The sequence below is a fragment of the Puntigrus tetrazona genome, chromosome 17 (assembly GCF_018831695.1).
Source record: "Puntigrus tetrazona isolate hp1 chromosome 17, ASM1883169v1, whole genome shotgun sequence".
In the NCBI taxonomy this organism is placed as follows: Eukaryota; Metazoa; Chordata; class Actinopteri; order Cypriniformes; family Cyprinidae; genus Puntigrus; species Puntigrus tetrazona.
In genome coordinates, this window is record NC_056715.1 from 16,830,859 (window position 1) to 16,847,170 (window position 16,312).

Genomic DNA, 16,312 nt, shown 5'->3' on the forward strand with positions numbered 1-16,312 from the left:
GTTGTTGTTGTTCTTCTTCTTCTTCTTCTTCTTCTTTTGATCTGGCAACACAAATGAGTCAAGACTCATACCTTATTCTACGTTTTCTTCTGCACAGAACAGAAGCACATCTCTGATGCATGTTTAAATACATCAGTATCAACAAGTTGTCAACTAGTTTGGTTCTGTATAAAAAAATGGAGTTTTTGTAAATGCGGTTGCCAATACCTTCATTTTTAACTTGTAATTTGGATATTGGAGTTGGGAATGACCAGTACACAAGTCATAAAACCAAGATGAGCGAATGCAGTTGATAGCCGTTTTGTGAACACATAACACATAAAAAGATGGATTTTGGATGGACTTATGTCCAAAGAAAGACAATAAAAAAACTTGTGTTGCTGGTCTGAGCCGCAATGTTGGATTCCAGGTTTGCTGGACTTCATCTAATTTGAGGAGGTGTCCCAGTAAAAAGTTGAGAATTGGACTTTCTGACTTCTGAGTGCAAATGGAATGCACTGCTAGGTTGGTTATAGAATATGAATTTAGCTGCCGTGTATATGTGGGCTGTAAATACTTAACAGATTAAACAAATTGCTTTTTATTAGCGCTGTCATAGGATGAATACTGTAAAGTGCATCTAAAATAAATGTTTTTGGTAACAGTTTAGAATAGGAAACACTCACTATAAACAATTTTCTGCTTATGAATAGTTAGCTGTAGATGTAAAGTTTAGGTACTGTGTAGGATTAGGGGATGAAGTAGGTGATGAAGAATAAAGCATTAATATGTGCTTAATTACTATTATTAAATGACTAGTTGTCTAGTAGTGTGCATGCTAATAAGCAACTAGTTTAGAGACCCTAAAATGAAATGTTACCATTTTACTTCACGTAATATATGATTGTGTATTTTGTGTATACTTATTTTGAATATATTTTGAAAATATTTTCTTATATGTATTTATATTTATATTCATATAAGTTATATCAAAATGCATTTACTAAATATATACATGCATGTGTTTGCATTTATATGCAAAATAAATGTACACAGTACACACACATATAATGCATAAACTTACAGACACAGACACAGCAGTATTAATTGGTAAAAAGAATATTAAACCTAATTTTTAGTTAATTAAATGCATCTCTACCAGGAGATTCATCAGCTTTATCAAGAGGCCCAGCAGCAGCAGCAGCAGCAGCAGCATCAGAGTCCTGAGGAGTCCCGCATCCTCGAGAGGAACTACTCTGACATGGTCAACCTGATGAAGCTTGAGGAGCAGCTCAGCCCACGCTCCAAGACTTTCTCCAGCTGCGCCGCAGAGCACAAGGGCTTCCAGGACTGCGATGAAGACACCACCTCCGTCACGTCGGACCGCTCAGAGGACGTTTTCGACATGACCAAAGGCAACCTGTCGCTGCTGGAGAAGGCCATAGCGCTGGAAACGGAGCGGACCAAAGCTTTGCGGGAAAAAATGGCTTCAGAAGCAGTCAGGAGAGATAGACTGCACTTGCATGAGGATGGTTTGAGGCACAGCTATGCGGAGGAGCGGAAGGCACGTCTGCACCACGATGGCCTAAAGAAGCCCTACTACCTTAAAGGTAACACACATCCAGCTCTTGAATTTATTCGGCTTAAGAGTTTGGGGGCATCTTGCCTTCACTCTTCTGCTTTATTAAGACTAAAAATGTATAGCTCGGTATTCTTTCTAAAACGTAAAGATATTCAACATACAATATATCTGTATTTTGTATTTGCTCTTGCCCCCAAACCCATGAAAAAGACAAGATTTGCATAAAGTATCCAACAATAAAAATAATAGTTTGGTGCACTACTAAAGCAAGTTCTGTGAATTAGAATTAAAAGAATTAAAATGATTACTTTCCTATACACTCCAAAACTTGATCAGAAGCAATATATATCACATATTTATGAATTGTCTGTACTGTGCAATGAATATTTGATTTACATCATCTATACAATATTTGATTTCATAAAAACATTGCTTATTCCTCTAATGTTTGCTTAGCTTTTCTTCACTATTCGTCTTGAAGAGTAAGGCTGTTGATCTTTTTGTCAACGGTTTGTCTCACGAACACCTCGAATATCAATAAATAAAATAAGCCACGCGCATCCAAACGATATTTAAGAGAATAGTACCATTTCGGTTTGTGACACGCTAAATTTCAGTCTTTTGAGATTGAATATGAATTCGTGTTTTGGGGCGTTCTGCTCCTTTAATAATAAAATGATATCGCGCCACTCCTCTAACGTCCCAGAGCAGATAGGTCAGCTGAAGTGGATAGGTTCAGTGCTCTTCTGCGTCTTTTCTCTGAAAGGGATCCCGGTACTGACCCCGGGACAAGCTTTCTCAAACATCTCCGTGCCTGCAGTGCAAACAGCAGTGACTTAATGTTGTTCAAACAGGCCGGCCCGGCCACATCACAGGCTAAGCTTGTCAGGCATAAGTAATGGCGATCTGCACGGCCGGGAGAACAGCAAATCTCATCCCAGGGACACAGTCTGTGCTCACGCTGCCTATTTATAAACCCTGAGAGGAGCTCTGCTTGGAAATATAGCCGTGGCACTGAAGAAACAGAGAAATTAGTCAGTGCTGCGTATTCAATGCAATTCCTGCTTTATTTCTATTTCCCCAGGGACAGAGGAGCCAGACATATATCATGATTATTATTAAAATAACTTTGCTGCGTCAAAATGATGGCGGTGATGGACGCTATACTGTATGAAGGTTTGTAGTTAAGACTGCTGAAGTCAAGACCAAGTCTGAGGCCGAGACCAGACTACAACTTTGAAGGTTGAGATCGAGAGCGAGGCTCTTCTCTAATTAAGCCGATAGATCTACATTTGCTGCCTGAGAAACATCTTGATAAAATAACAAATCATTGCAGAGGTGCATTTTCCTTTAGTTTCTATAAGCAAAGAAATGTAAAACAAGTGAGCCGAAATTAACTGAAGCATCTTCATTCGACGAAATTTTGACGTTTTACAATAAGAGCATGTGAAACCAAAATAAATCGATGAATCACAGAATCATTTATTATGTGTTTGTTTGGAACAATCTGTCTGATAAGTCACTTAATATTAACTAACAGATAACAGATATCTTGCTTTTTTGATATTCTTAATAATATAATATAAATCGCAAAATAAAAGTACTTTTTTGCAATCACATCTTGAATTTAGTGGGAATTTGCATTCATTTTGGTGCCGTATGCGACGCAATCCCGTTTAAGGGTGCAGGATATAACATTGACAGCTAGTGGTTGAAACGGGTATTACAGGACAACTTCAGAATACTGGAGAGAGTTGTTTCTCTCTCCTCCTCAGATTCAGTGCTCACACGGGTTGCCAGATTGACACACACCAGGAACAAATACATTTGACAATGGAAGGCGACTGGTTTAACACTGTAAGCTGATTTATCTGCGCTCTGGTCATAGAGTTTTAAGATGGATGCTGAGGCTTTTTATGTCAGGTTGAATGTGTGATCTGGCAACCACAGCCATACCGACACAGGACGTACATTTCAAAGTTAAATACAGCAGCCAATCAAAATCAAGATACTGATTTCATTTAAACTGGGAACTTTTACATCCAGTCACAGTAAGGATGTTAACAAATAAATCAGACATCTCCGTAGTTGAAAAAGCAGTCCAGAGCTCTCTTATTCTGAGTAAAGAGTACACCTGCGGTGGATACCAAGACCTTCAAAAATACTTTCGAGACCGAGAGCGGTAAAATGATGTCTAAAGTGTCATTTTTGGGGAACAAACCCTGAAAACCCCATGAGAACCTTCATCTGCCGTTCTCCAGATGAGGAAAGGCTGACAGCATGCTTGAAAGGACGTTTGGCCAGCGTGCATGGCGGACACTATCTCTCTAATGGCAGAATAATGAGAGACGCTTGGCCATTACGCGCGATAACATCTCGCTGCGGCAGAGATAGCAGCAGACGCCGCCTTACCAGGGGGCATTATGATTTATAAAAAGTGTGGAGGCCTGACAGTTATGGAAGGAGCTCTTCCCAAAGAAAAGGCACGAGGCGGAGATGGAAATTGAACAGTATCAGTATGACCGATAACAAACGACAGGACCACTGACTGCACATTAATTATCCACAGACGCTATGGTAATGGGGGCCATTTGCTATGCAAAGCATGGCTTGTCCGGAGCCACAATCAATATCCAGCACTTTCTAATATGTATTCCGCTCGGGTCGGCTCGACTGTTCTCTCTCCCTCTCATTTGTTTTGAAATGACTGCGAAGTAGTCCGAGGATTCAGGCTTTATTAGACGGTTAGAATTTTAAAGAAGCCATGCCCAAAGGTGAATCTCACAGCACCTGTCAAGAACATGTCTCTCTTACATTAACAGTATTAAAACATAGCCTCGTGAAAAAGAAATCCTGCTTTATTTTAGATGGCTTTAAATGCTTACATCAATTGCAAAACACTTGTGCTACTATTGAGGTGGGATACGGGATACTTTAAGGTCAGGGAAAGGCTTGGTGGTGTTTTTGAAAAAAAGTTTTCGAATTCTTTTCATTTTCCGTTTGTCTTTGTACATGATGCAACTATAGAACAGTCAAGTTTTCAATAGGAAAAATATCAAAACTCTTTAGTCGTTTTTGAGCGTGATGCTAACGGTCTAATCCGATTCAATGAGCTATGCTAAGCTGCAGCTAAAAGTGCTACCATCAGGAGTTTGAAAATGTGTCTATTTTTAAAAAAAAAAGTGGCATGTTCCTTTAAGATGCATGGGACGTGTCAGTTATTATAGATGTAATTACATGCAGGCGTTTCAATATGTAAAAGCATTTATGTGCATGGTGCATTGTATGAAATTATTAATTTAAATGTAAGAACATTTAAGAACATCATGGTTCTAATATAAATTGGTTCTAATATAAAACACAACACCTAATGTAAAGTGGGACCTAAAGATCTTTACAGTATTTAATGTGCACTTATACTGTACTCTTTTTTAAATACTACTCAACTGTTCTTACAATATATGTGTATCATGTATGCAATCTGGACGTGCTACATTTGTCGTGTCGTTTTCAAGTAAGCTTAAAAGTCAAGTTGTGTCGCTTCACTGCCATTCATAAATCCCATGCCACGGCCTCGTGGATTTGCAAAGCGTCCAGTGGATCTGCAGGACTTTGCTGGGGTTTTTTGAACACAGTTTTATGAATAGGATGTTCAGATACAGTACTCTGTTCACGTTCGCCAGCTATACTGTAAACACACGCTCAAATTCAGATACCACCAACAACTTAAAACACCTCACGTCCCTCATTCCGATGACTTTTCCTGAAAACACACGTCTAAATGTGTAAAAACGACTACTGAATTCAGATTCGAGCTTGGCGTGGCTTGCAGGTTTCGTGATATTCAGTCGGATTCGTTTGCGTTTGTTACCAATTGCAAAACTCAGTAGTTGTTGCTTAAAGTACACATTTCAAACATTTGAGTAGCTCTGCCATCTATTTTCAATCTCACCAAAATTGAGCCCGCGTCTCTCACACGATCGCGTGCTATTCCTGTCTGTTGTGAGCTTGCTTCGATACAGGAGGCAACATGATGCCCGTTACCAAGTTACGCCATCCTTAAAATTTTAATCAGTGGTAACAGTAGCATTCTCACTCGCTCTCTTGTGCTCTCTTTGTTTGAAACACAGCCAATAGTCCTGGATAGGTATCTGGAGGAAGCGCCCTCTTCAGTCAATACACGGATCCAGGATGCTAACGTTAACAAGGACAAAAGATCACAACTACACTGCCGTTCAAATTTCTATTTAAAATAACTGTTTTCTTTTGTAACATATTGTACAATGCAGTTCATTCGTATAATGCAGAGATGAATTTTTGGCATCATGATCCTTTAGAAATCATGAACATTTCAAAAGCATTCATAACCATCTTAGATTAATTGAAAGAACAGCATTTATTCAAACTGTATATTTTTACTGTATATTTTTACTGTATAAAACTAATGTAATTTCTACATTAAGTTTTTTTTAAGCGAACTTAAAAATACATTTTTACTGTAATTTTACTGTAGCTTACTGTAAATATATTTTAATGTAATTGTGTGTTACGTTTACAATGATTGAATTGAGTTTATTAATACTGCTGTTCCCGTCATGCCCCGAGAACGCTACGATTAAATCATTTTCAGGTGTATAGCAGCAAAACAACAACTGTAGAAACAATCCTCAAATATAATTTGATCAAAACGGAAGGCTTATTATTTTTGGAAGGTCAAATCTAAATAAACGGTGGCGCATTTGTAGATATTTGTTTGTTTGATGTATTGTTGTAATCATTGTGGTATTTCGGCAGCTCCTGGGCAGAATGAAACTTTATTAGAGCCCTTAAAAATGTGTTTATAAGCAATTGAATCAGATCAGCAATTAATCGCTTATACGTGTGTGTGTGTGTGTGTGTTCAGAGTCTTCACGGTCGGGAAAAAGAGAGCCGGTGTCCAACACCTGGGTGTGGCACAGGTCATGTGACGGGTTTGTACCCGCACCATCGCAGCCTGTCTGGATGCCCTCATAAAGACAGAGTCCCGCCAGAAAGTAAGCACTTCACTCGCTCTTTCGCCACACGTGCTTGCATTCGTCCTTTAAACCTTTACTATTTTTCACGCTGGCATTTATGAAAAGAGGTCACGATCATCGGTCGACTGTGTGTCTGTGTGTTTGTACGTGGCCCCGGCTCTTCGGTTCATTCTGCATGCCGTCCTCCTCAACATACACACACACACACACACACTTCTGTACAACTTTTTGACCACGTTCCCATTGCAATTTCAGCAATAATTGGAAATTTAAAATGCAGCTTACTTCCGAATTCGAAACACTTGCCTATTAAACTCTTCCTTTTTCTGTTGATTGTGGCGACATTTATGTCGTCCCTGGAACGTAATTCGGATCTGAAGATATATCGTGCGCACGTGAAAGCGTACTGCGTAACAGGAATGACCCATCTACCCTTCAGCTCACGAGAAAACGTCTCGCAGCGGAGGAGCAGTCGTCGCAATATCAGACGCGCGTGAATGCGTTTATTGTTTCTGTTGATAATTACGACGCTATCTTAATGGAGGCCAGTTTAATAAGCTGGTTAGATTTCTCATTTTGTTTTAGATGCTCAATTAAATCCAGCTGAATAAACTGTAATAATTATAATCTGATGAAAGAGTTACAGGCGGGAAGATTTTCTTCTCATTCACCTTGAGCGAACCTCTTTGGTGCGATTCATTAAAATGCATGCAACAATTGCGTGCGTTTTATTCACCAATAACCAGATGGCAAATCAAACTAACTGATGGCTTTGACTACAGACTGGAATTAGTTAACACAAAGATTTGCTTTTAAAGTGTCCAGATGGCAAGACAGTTTGCGAGCTGGCACGGCAAGGGCGCTTTTAGATGACCATCACTTCAGTGTGGACCGTGACACACGACACACGCTAGCCGAAGGGTGACTTAGTGGCCGTTCTTTCTTTAGTATCCTGTTCGTATTTTTTGTCGCCTTGCATCATTAAATCAGTATTGTTGGAGTTTTAATTATTTCGTTACTAATAGTTTCCACATACGATGATAGAGGTGGTCTGTCCGTAAACACTAAGACATTTGAACTTTATTTAAACGAGGCGCTAAAATAGAAACATGCGCTAAATGATACGATATAATATGAAAATGTGCGTTACTGAAAAGACATTTCACTACAAATAATACATGTTTTGCATTAAGAAATCGAATTCGAGCAGCAGAATTCAGCTATATGTGGTCAAACTAATTGGTTTCTTAAATGGTAAAGGTTTGTGTTCCCAGCATGCACTGCAGCATGATTAAATCATGCACTTACTGTGATAGTTCTTGCTTTGCTGTTTGCTAACTTTTGTTTAACCTTAATAGTTGTTTGCGGCGTCGCATCTTTTCGTCGTCATTCTTGAGATCTGTGCTTCCCTGATGTTTTTGCTTTGATGGTGAAGAAAGAAAAATCGCAGTGCCATTAAGTGTCTTAGAAATATATGGATAGCTGATGTATGTATCCTAGGTATTAATGCATCCTATGGTGTGACAGAAAAAACAACAACAACAAAAAAACTCTCATGCTATTTGGAATTGTAAAATTATTCGTTTTTATGTTATTTGTGTGTTAAGATTATTACTAGGTCGCACCATAGGACACAAAGCTATCCATGTATAAACGTGTGTGTGTGTGTTAATAACTAAATATTTGCCGAACAAGTTGGTTTTGAGGCATTTTAAATTTCGTAAGCAAACCAATTAAATTATTTAAAGGCATAGTTCACCAAAACAATACAAATTCTGTGATCATGTAGTCACCTTCATGTTATTTCAAACCTTCTCTGATAAGCGGTTGACAATACTCACTGGCTACCAAAAATAGATAAATAATAATAATGATGGTAGAAAAAAATATGGATGTCAATGGCTACCGTCAAATGACCGGCTGGCGAAATATTTTCTCTTGTGTTCAGAGGAAGAAAGAAACTCATACAAGGGTGAGTAAATGACGGCAGAATTTTTAAATGTTACTTTTAACGACTTTAGGTCGATGGTTAAGAGAATGTGAAAATCCGAATGAATCAAGTTGCACTGAATCTGTCACCTTTACGAACCTTAAACTAAGCTGTACTCGCTTCGAGACACGTGTCTCAGTCGGTGGAGGTAGCGGATGCTGCCTGGAGCTCGGTAATGAACATGTCAGAGTATGTTGAAGATGAGGGTGAAGGATTAAGGAGCTGATAATGATGAAGATGAGCAGCGGAAGAGCGCCGGTCTGCTCGCCCCGGCCCATGCTCTCTGCCCCCGCTCCGGCGTCCTAATGAACTGTAATCTAATTGCTGTCTGCAGGGAGTTTAGACGGTCGTGGACAGGGGAGACAAAGGCATGTACGGATGAATAATAGAGTTTGGGATCAGAGAGAGTGCGGTGTTTGGGCGGTGATTTCATTGATTGCTGACGTGTGTCTACTGCGAATGAAAGACGAATGCGGAGCTGAGACAGTCACGGCGGACGACTGGGAGCATGAGCTAACGTTCAGCTAGTGAGGAGAACGCAATCACGGTCAAAGCTCTCGGTGACGGCGTCGTTCTGCATCACTGTTCAAGCCAGCAGCAGGAAATCCAATTAAACAACAAACAAAAGACTAGACTAGAACTGTCGAAGTTCTTTAGCTTTTAGGTAAAGGTGTAGGGTATGGCTTTAGGCGTTAACCATTACTGTTATTTGCTAAGCATTATAAAATATTAAGTTCATGAAATTGATTTTACTTCATTTTCGGTTCATTTCGAGTACATTTCGATATACGTATACTAAAATCAGCATACTAGCAGTATATCAGCATGCGCGTTAACTCGCCTAAGTTGCTAAACGTTGTGTATGCGACCACGAGCGAACAACTCACTGTACTATATAGTCTTTAGTGTGTATAGTGTTAGTTTGCTAGTCGTATACAGTACTTGTAGCCCACTTTTAGTTTACAGTAGACTTGAATATGCTTTCAGTAGACTACTGCAAGTAGGTTTTGAGCGTTACTATTTTTACTATATTGATTCTACTAGGTTCCTATTTATGCATTGATTTTTATTTTTATATACCTAACTATACCTTTATTCTATGGTAAGAATAGAACGATTTTATAGTAGTGTATATATATATAGTAAAGTAAAACAGAACAGAACAGAATAGAATAGAGTAGAATGGAATAGAATGTTGTCTGTCACTTGCATGGAGCATGTGCATGCCACTGTTCTTTCATTGTCAGTCGTGTGCATGCCGCTGTTTGCTGTGTGTGGTTCCGAGCGTGCTGGTGATAATGACGAGTGTTTCACACTAATGTAGATGACTAACTGTGGGCCTCTAACTCCTAATCTTCCACCCTGTTTCTCTTACCTGCTGTCAAGTTCTTGCAATGTATGAAAATGTTCTTAAGTGCCCTACGCCTGGCTGCACGGGCCGGGGTCACGTCAACAGCAACAGGAACTCTCACAGGAGGTGAGTTCCTCTCCGTCTGGATGAGGGAAACGCTTCTGTGTTCATTCTTAACATCTTTATTTACCATGTCAGACATCACAGCGCCGACTGCTTCTTCACTTCCCCCCAGCAAATCTTTCGGGTTTACCTTTGGTTTCTGGTGGTTTCTGAAAGAACGAACTTTTAGTTAAGGTTCTTAAATATTAAATGTGAGTTTTATCTATTTGTTTTTACATCAAAATGCTGCTTAAATTTGCAGAGGCTACAAGTAAGCTCCACTGTCTGAGGCGTATTAATAATTCATCCGAACCCTAACCTTTACTTCAGTCCTGACTGAAGCTGCAGTACTTCTGATTACAAATCACATGATGAAAATTGTAGTTACTAATGTAATCTTACATCTTAATGTGTTTTAGTTAATCTAATCAGAGTACTTTGATTACATTTACATAACTTTTTAAGTAATCACAATTACCTTCATCACTTTTGTATAGCAATGTCTTGTATAGAATTAATTTAAATATATATTTACATTTACATATACATATACAAGAGAAAAAAACATTCCATTCTGCTTTTTCAACAACATGAAGTACATTAACCGCCACATTACATCTGGGTTTCCCAAATACGGAAACAGCTGCAGGTGCTTCACCAATTAATGATAAACTGATGCTTAAATCATAAAAAAATGTAAATAAATATATTAGGTAGGTTATATTAGGTGGCCTTAACTACTATGTAATAAGTAAATTGAAATAAATAATTATTATTGTACTTATTGTGCATATACATGATTTTACATTGTACTTATATTTTTAAAAATACCTGTATGTAGTTTGTAATTCATATTTATGATTATATTAATAATATTAATTATGACAATGTTAATTGTATTTATAATTATATAAACCTAAACCTGTCCCTAACCTCACTCGTATCCACCTCAATAGCAGCAAAAGTGTTTTTCAATATAACGTGAACACAATAAGTACATTGTTCTCATTTTTGGTGTAAGTACATATTAGTTAAGGCCACCTGATATAAAGTGTGACCAAAATAAATTAGAATTTATTAATTTGTATTATATTTTATTTTTTTATCTGCACATTGATGTAAAGAGAATATATATATATATATATATATATATATTTATATATATTTTTTTTTTTTTTTTTTTTTTTATTATTATTATTTTTTTTTTATATATACGTGAATCCAAAATCTAAGAAAATGTTTTTTTTAGCTCCAGTCAGTTAAGTTTAGTTGAATGACTAATGGCTAAAGTTCATTCATTATGAAACAGGTTTGATTCAGCAATAAGCAGCTCTGCTCAATCTACCGTGCTGTTACTCAGCTCGAGTCAGTTCAGTGAGTCAGTGTTGATTCAGTTACATGTACTGTGCAGGACTGCCTCTTTTTCTCAAAATGTGCCGGACGTGGATGTGCTTTTGGGAAACCGGTTTGGAAAGAAAGACTTTGATGTCGCTAATGGCGCCTGGCGTCGAGGACTGTGTTAATATATCGAATAGATTGGCAACGCTGGAAATATAGAGTTCTACGAATGCGCATCGGCTCGAGCGGCTTTCAAGAAGGCTTTGTGTTTGTAGAGGGCTGATGAAATGGTTGATGCAGTAATGCTCTCAGCAGCTGCTGTGCGGAGCGTCAGCCATTAGCACCTCACTGACACCTCACCGGGGGAGACGGCCCGCTCCAGACGGCCACCACAGACCCCTGAACCACACACACACCTCGCTTACACTCGCAAGAGCGAGATTACATTTCCTACGGCCCAATAGAAACCTGGCAGCTTGCTTCATGTCACGAACACACACACACACACACACACACACCTTCAGCTTCTGCGTCTCTAAGATTATAGCACTACCTAGAGGAACATTGCATTGCTCTCAGTTTACTCTTTTATTTACTGGCTGAAAATTCAGTTTATCGGATCCCAATGACATATTTTTTTTCAGAAAAGAGAATATGTGCTTTAAGTAATAATAAAAAGCCAATATGTTAATAATAGGCATGCTGTTAAGCATACTATGATACCATACTAAAGTGTTATTAATAATAGCAAAAAATCTGAAGCTTGAAGCTTGCACTGAAGCTTGTGAGAAATACATATCTAGTTGTTTTGTTTGCAATCTAAATAAAGGGCTAGTTGGTCAACCAAACTCTTAAGGGTAGTCTTAAGAGCCTCATAGAGGTTCATGTTACACAATACCAACCTTAATTTGATGTAGTCTGGGTCTTGTTTTCTGGGTCTAGGTTTGCTGAAGTGCCCAATCAAGTTTAGCAAATCACAGGCGAATTTCAACCGAGTTACATAGTTGAAACAAAAAGTGTTTTCTATTGCCTTTTTCTCAGATCTGCGAGGCAGTAGAGTTTCAGTGCAAGCGGATTATAAGAAGTGCATAGCAGTGATGGGTCTAATATGCTGAGAAATTCACTTGTCACATGTTTTCGTGTCTTCTGATATTTCTCTCTGTCCGTCCAGCCTGTCAGGCTGTCCGATAGCGGCAGCAGAGAAACTGGCAAAAGCCCATGAGAAACATCAGTCATGTGATGGAGGCAAATCCAACCAGGGTTCAGATCGTGTGCTCAGGTAACTGCTCCTCACTGCACCAGATCGAGCTGTGAATTTGCCTCTTAAAGGAACACTCCACTTTTTTGAAACAGGCTCATTCTTCAACTCCCGGAGTTAATGAGTTGATTTTACCGTTTTGAATCCATTCAGCCGTTCTCTGGGTCTGGAGATAGCACTTTTAGCATAGCTTAGCATAGATCATTGAATCCGATTAGACCAGTAGCATCGCTCTCAAAAATGACAAAAAAGAGCTTTGATATTTTCCTATTTAAAACTTAGCTCTTCTGTACTTATATTATTACTCATACTTATAACAACGTATATATATATATATATATATATATATATATATATATATATATATATATATATATATACTTATAAAAATCATATGACTAAGAGCTATTCTTGATATAATTACAGAAGAGTCAAGTTTTAGGAAAAATATCAAACCTCTTTGGTCATTTTTGAACGCGATGCTACTGGTCTAATCGGATTCAATGATCTATGCTAAGCTATGCTAAAAGTGCTAGACTCTGAGATTGGCTGAATGGATTCATAAACAGTAAAACTCAACTTGTTAACTCTGGGGGAGTTGGAGAACGAGCCTATCCAAAAAAGTGGAGTTTTCCTTTAACTGTAACTGAGTATCTTAAAAAAACAGACAACAATTTGCTTTGAATTTTCTGTGCACGGTTCATGAAACAGAATGCATAGTATGGATGTAGTCATGTGATACACCATGAACCGCTGGCTGTATCTGTTCCAGGCCCATGTGCTTCGTCAAACAGCTGGAGATCCCACAGTACGGCTATAAAAACAACGTGCCCACTTCAACCCCACGATCCAACCTGGCCAAAGAGTTAGAGAAGTACTCCAAAACCAGCTTCGACTACAACAGCTATGACAGCACCAACGTCTACAGCAAACGGCACGCTGCTGCACCCAAACTCCACAGTCGAGACTCACTGCCCAAAACTGACGACGGTGAGACCTCAGCATCACTGGCGCTATGATAGCTAATCAATCATACTAATATGACGATTTGGTGCTCGCTGATGATTAATGAGCAATTTCTAATATTAGTTCTTATTACCTTGTTATAGTTCAAAACAGTTGCACTATTTCATATTTTTGACAATTAAATTTGCGTGAGCCATTTTTGTAATTTTTGACCAACAGTCTGGCCACAATTGGTTACTTTTGACCAACAGTCTGAAAACCCTGAAAGACCTTCAACCAAATCCATTGAATATAATTTTATTTCTACACTAGATGCTATAGGCCAAGTGTGTGATGATTTATTTAATTTTATTTAATTTTATTAGTTAATTTAATTTAATGTAATTTAATTATTTAATTTTATTTTAGTGTCAGGAACTATTTATTTTTATTTGTTTTTGTCATTTTTATAGTTTTTAATGTCTACAGATTTTATTTAAAATTTTTCCATTAAATTTTTTTTTTTATAGTTTTAGTTATTTTAGTCTGTCAAGTTAAATTAGGAAAACAAGAAATGGCACCTTGACAAAAAAAAGTAGAAAAAAACCCCATAAAAGTCCATAACCCTGGCAGTTAGTTATTATTAGCGTAAGTAAAGTTAGTTATCTATAACACAGCAGAGGAACCACAGATGTAGATCTATGATCTAATATTTCATATTTATATTATTATGTCCAGTATGTCCATGTCTTAAGCATCCAAATGCTTTTGTAGCCTTTATATATACATATAATCATTATCATGAACAAATGACAGCGTTAAGGTCTGAGAAAACTATAATGCTTGGTGAGGAACTAAACCCTGTTAGAACAGCCTCCGAGATATTCCTCCACTGTATTTCTGAGGTATGGAAATGTATGGAAATGATCCGGGGGCAGATGCATTATGAATGAGGCGGTTTAGGCAAATCACAGTCTGGATTTAGGGCTGCTGCTAATTGCAATTCTGTGCGTAAGACTGTGAGATCCCCGGCCATGCTTTAATGACCAGACTGGAGGGAGAAGATAGAGTAAAGGAAGGCAGAAGAGAGAGATAGCGAGCGATGGCAGCAGGACGCCCGGTGGGAGATGTCACTTTGATGCCCAGCTGGTGGTTGTGGCTCATTGTGTCTTTTGTCAAACTGCGTGAGTGAGTGTCTCTCCGTCTCTCACCTACATCCTGACACCCCCCTCAACACCCCATCGTTTAAAATCTCCCCGTAATAATCAAAATCATCATAATAAACAAGGGATTCGACTACTTTGTTGACTTACGGTGCACTAGACAGTAGTACCTTGTAAAAAAAAAAAACATAAAAGATAAAACAAAAATCATTAGAGTTTCTAGTAGTCAAATTTCATGCTTAATTCAGTGTGTTACTGTACCGGCGGTTTCAAAGTTTCCATGTGCACGGCTTTGAGTTAGTTCCTGGTTATAAGCTATATACAGTATAGCTGCCATAGAAACTACGTGCATAACTTTATTTTAAATATAGCTGGCCACAAAGACACTCTGTTTCACCGGAGACAGGATCAACCCCCAACGGTTAGGTAGAAAAAAATAACCCAGTGTTAAAAAGACCCAGCACTTGGGTAAAACCATTAAAAACCATCCAATAAAATAACCGGCATTTTTTAGAGTGTGTTTATATGCATTGCTTTTAATTGTGAGACGAAACGTAGAGCTGAAGTGTATTTTGTCCCATCCGTCTACACATAGTTCTCATGTTAAAGTCACGCTCTGTGTCTCCCGTCAGTGAAGCGCTACTGCAAGAGCTCCAGTTCGGCGAGCAGCACCACCAGCAGCTACGGGCCCAGCAGCAGCAGCCTGAGCTGTGGAGGAGGAGGAGGAGCGCGAGGAGGAGAGAGCAGCGCCAGCAGCACCTGCAGCAAGAGCAGCTTCGACTACACGCACGACATGGAGGCGGCGCACATGGCTGCTACCGCCATCCTCAACCTCTCCACCCGCTGCAGGGAGATGCCCCAGAGCCTGAGCGGGAAACCCCTGGAGATCTGCACGCAGGTACACACCAGTCACAGTATGGAGCTCAGGCTTCATCATTGCACCTTACCTTGTTACGCGTCGTAAGCCGATGATTTTTTAAGCAAAATATGCTTGCTGCGTAAATTACGGAATAATTAAAAACGCAGATTCATTCTCTGCCAGCAGGGGCAGGTTTAAGCATGATTAATGGAGGTTTCCCGGTAGCGGCTGCAGAAAAAGCATGCACAACCAAAATCAAATGACATTTCTGAAATGCAGGGATGTAAAAGCACCCTACACCTCGGTTTCGTTTTTAAAAAGTACATTAAGTGCTCGTGTTTATTCGTGAAGCCTTTTGGAAAATCGGTCAGTTTTGATAGGGCGGGTCGTGGCAGGTTGCCACAAATAAATAAATCCCACGGCACAACAACCTGAGACCAGCTTTATATCGTTCGCCGCACTTACCAGATAAACCAACACAGGCCGGTGGTTAATGCAAGATCTACCTACGATGGTAACAGAAAAGTTGTTCCAATCAATTGATGCAAAGGCGTGCATTAGGCATTTACGTGTTTACATTTTTTCATGTTCAAGAGCTTCTTGCCTCAGTGGAAGAAACCGTAAGATGTGCTTTCCCATGCAAAACTCACAGTCGAGGTGCTCTACTGTTTTAGGTGATTACCGCAGTGTTTTTGGGTGGATGCCCCAGTAGATGGTGGCTAGGATGCTG

The 16,312-nt window shown here is 39.0% G+C and overlaps 1 protein-coding gene across 1 annotated transcript in view; it reads left to right on the top strand.

Moving 5' to 3' along the window:
* Positions 1-16,312, top strand: part of LOC122362012 (myelin transcription factor 1-like protein) — an 80,880-nt gene that overhangs the window by 55,288 nt on the left and 9,280 nt on the right. The window contains 7 exon segments of the mRNA XM_043263250.1: positions 1,142-1,589; positions 6,465-6,489; positions 6,491-6,594; positions 9,953-10,043; positions 12,529-12,636; positions 13,388-13,605; positions 15,356-15,621. Coding sequence (XP_043119185.1) covers positions 1,142-1,589; positions 6,465-6,489; positions 6,491-6,594; positions 9,953-10,043; positions 12,529-12,636; positions 13,388-13,605; positions 15,356-15,621 — 1,260 coding nt within the window.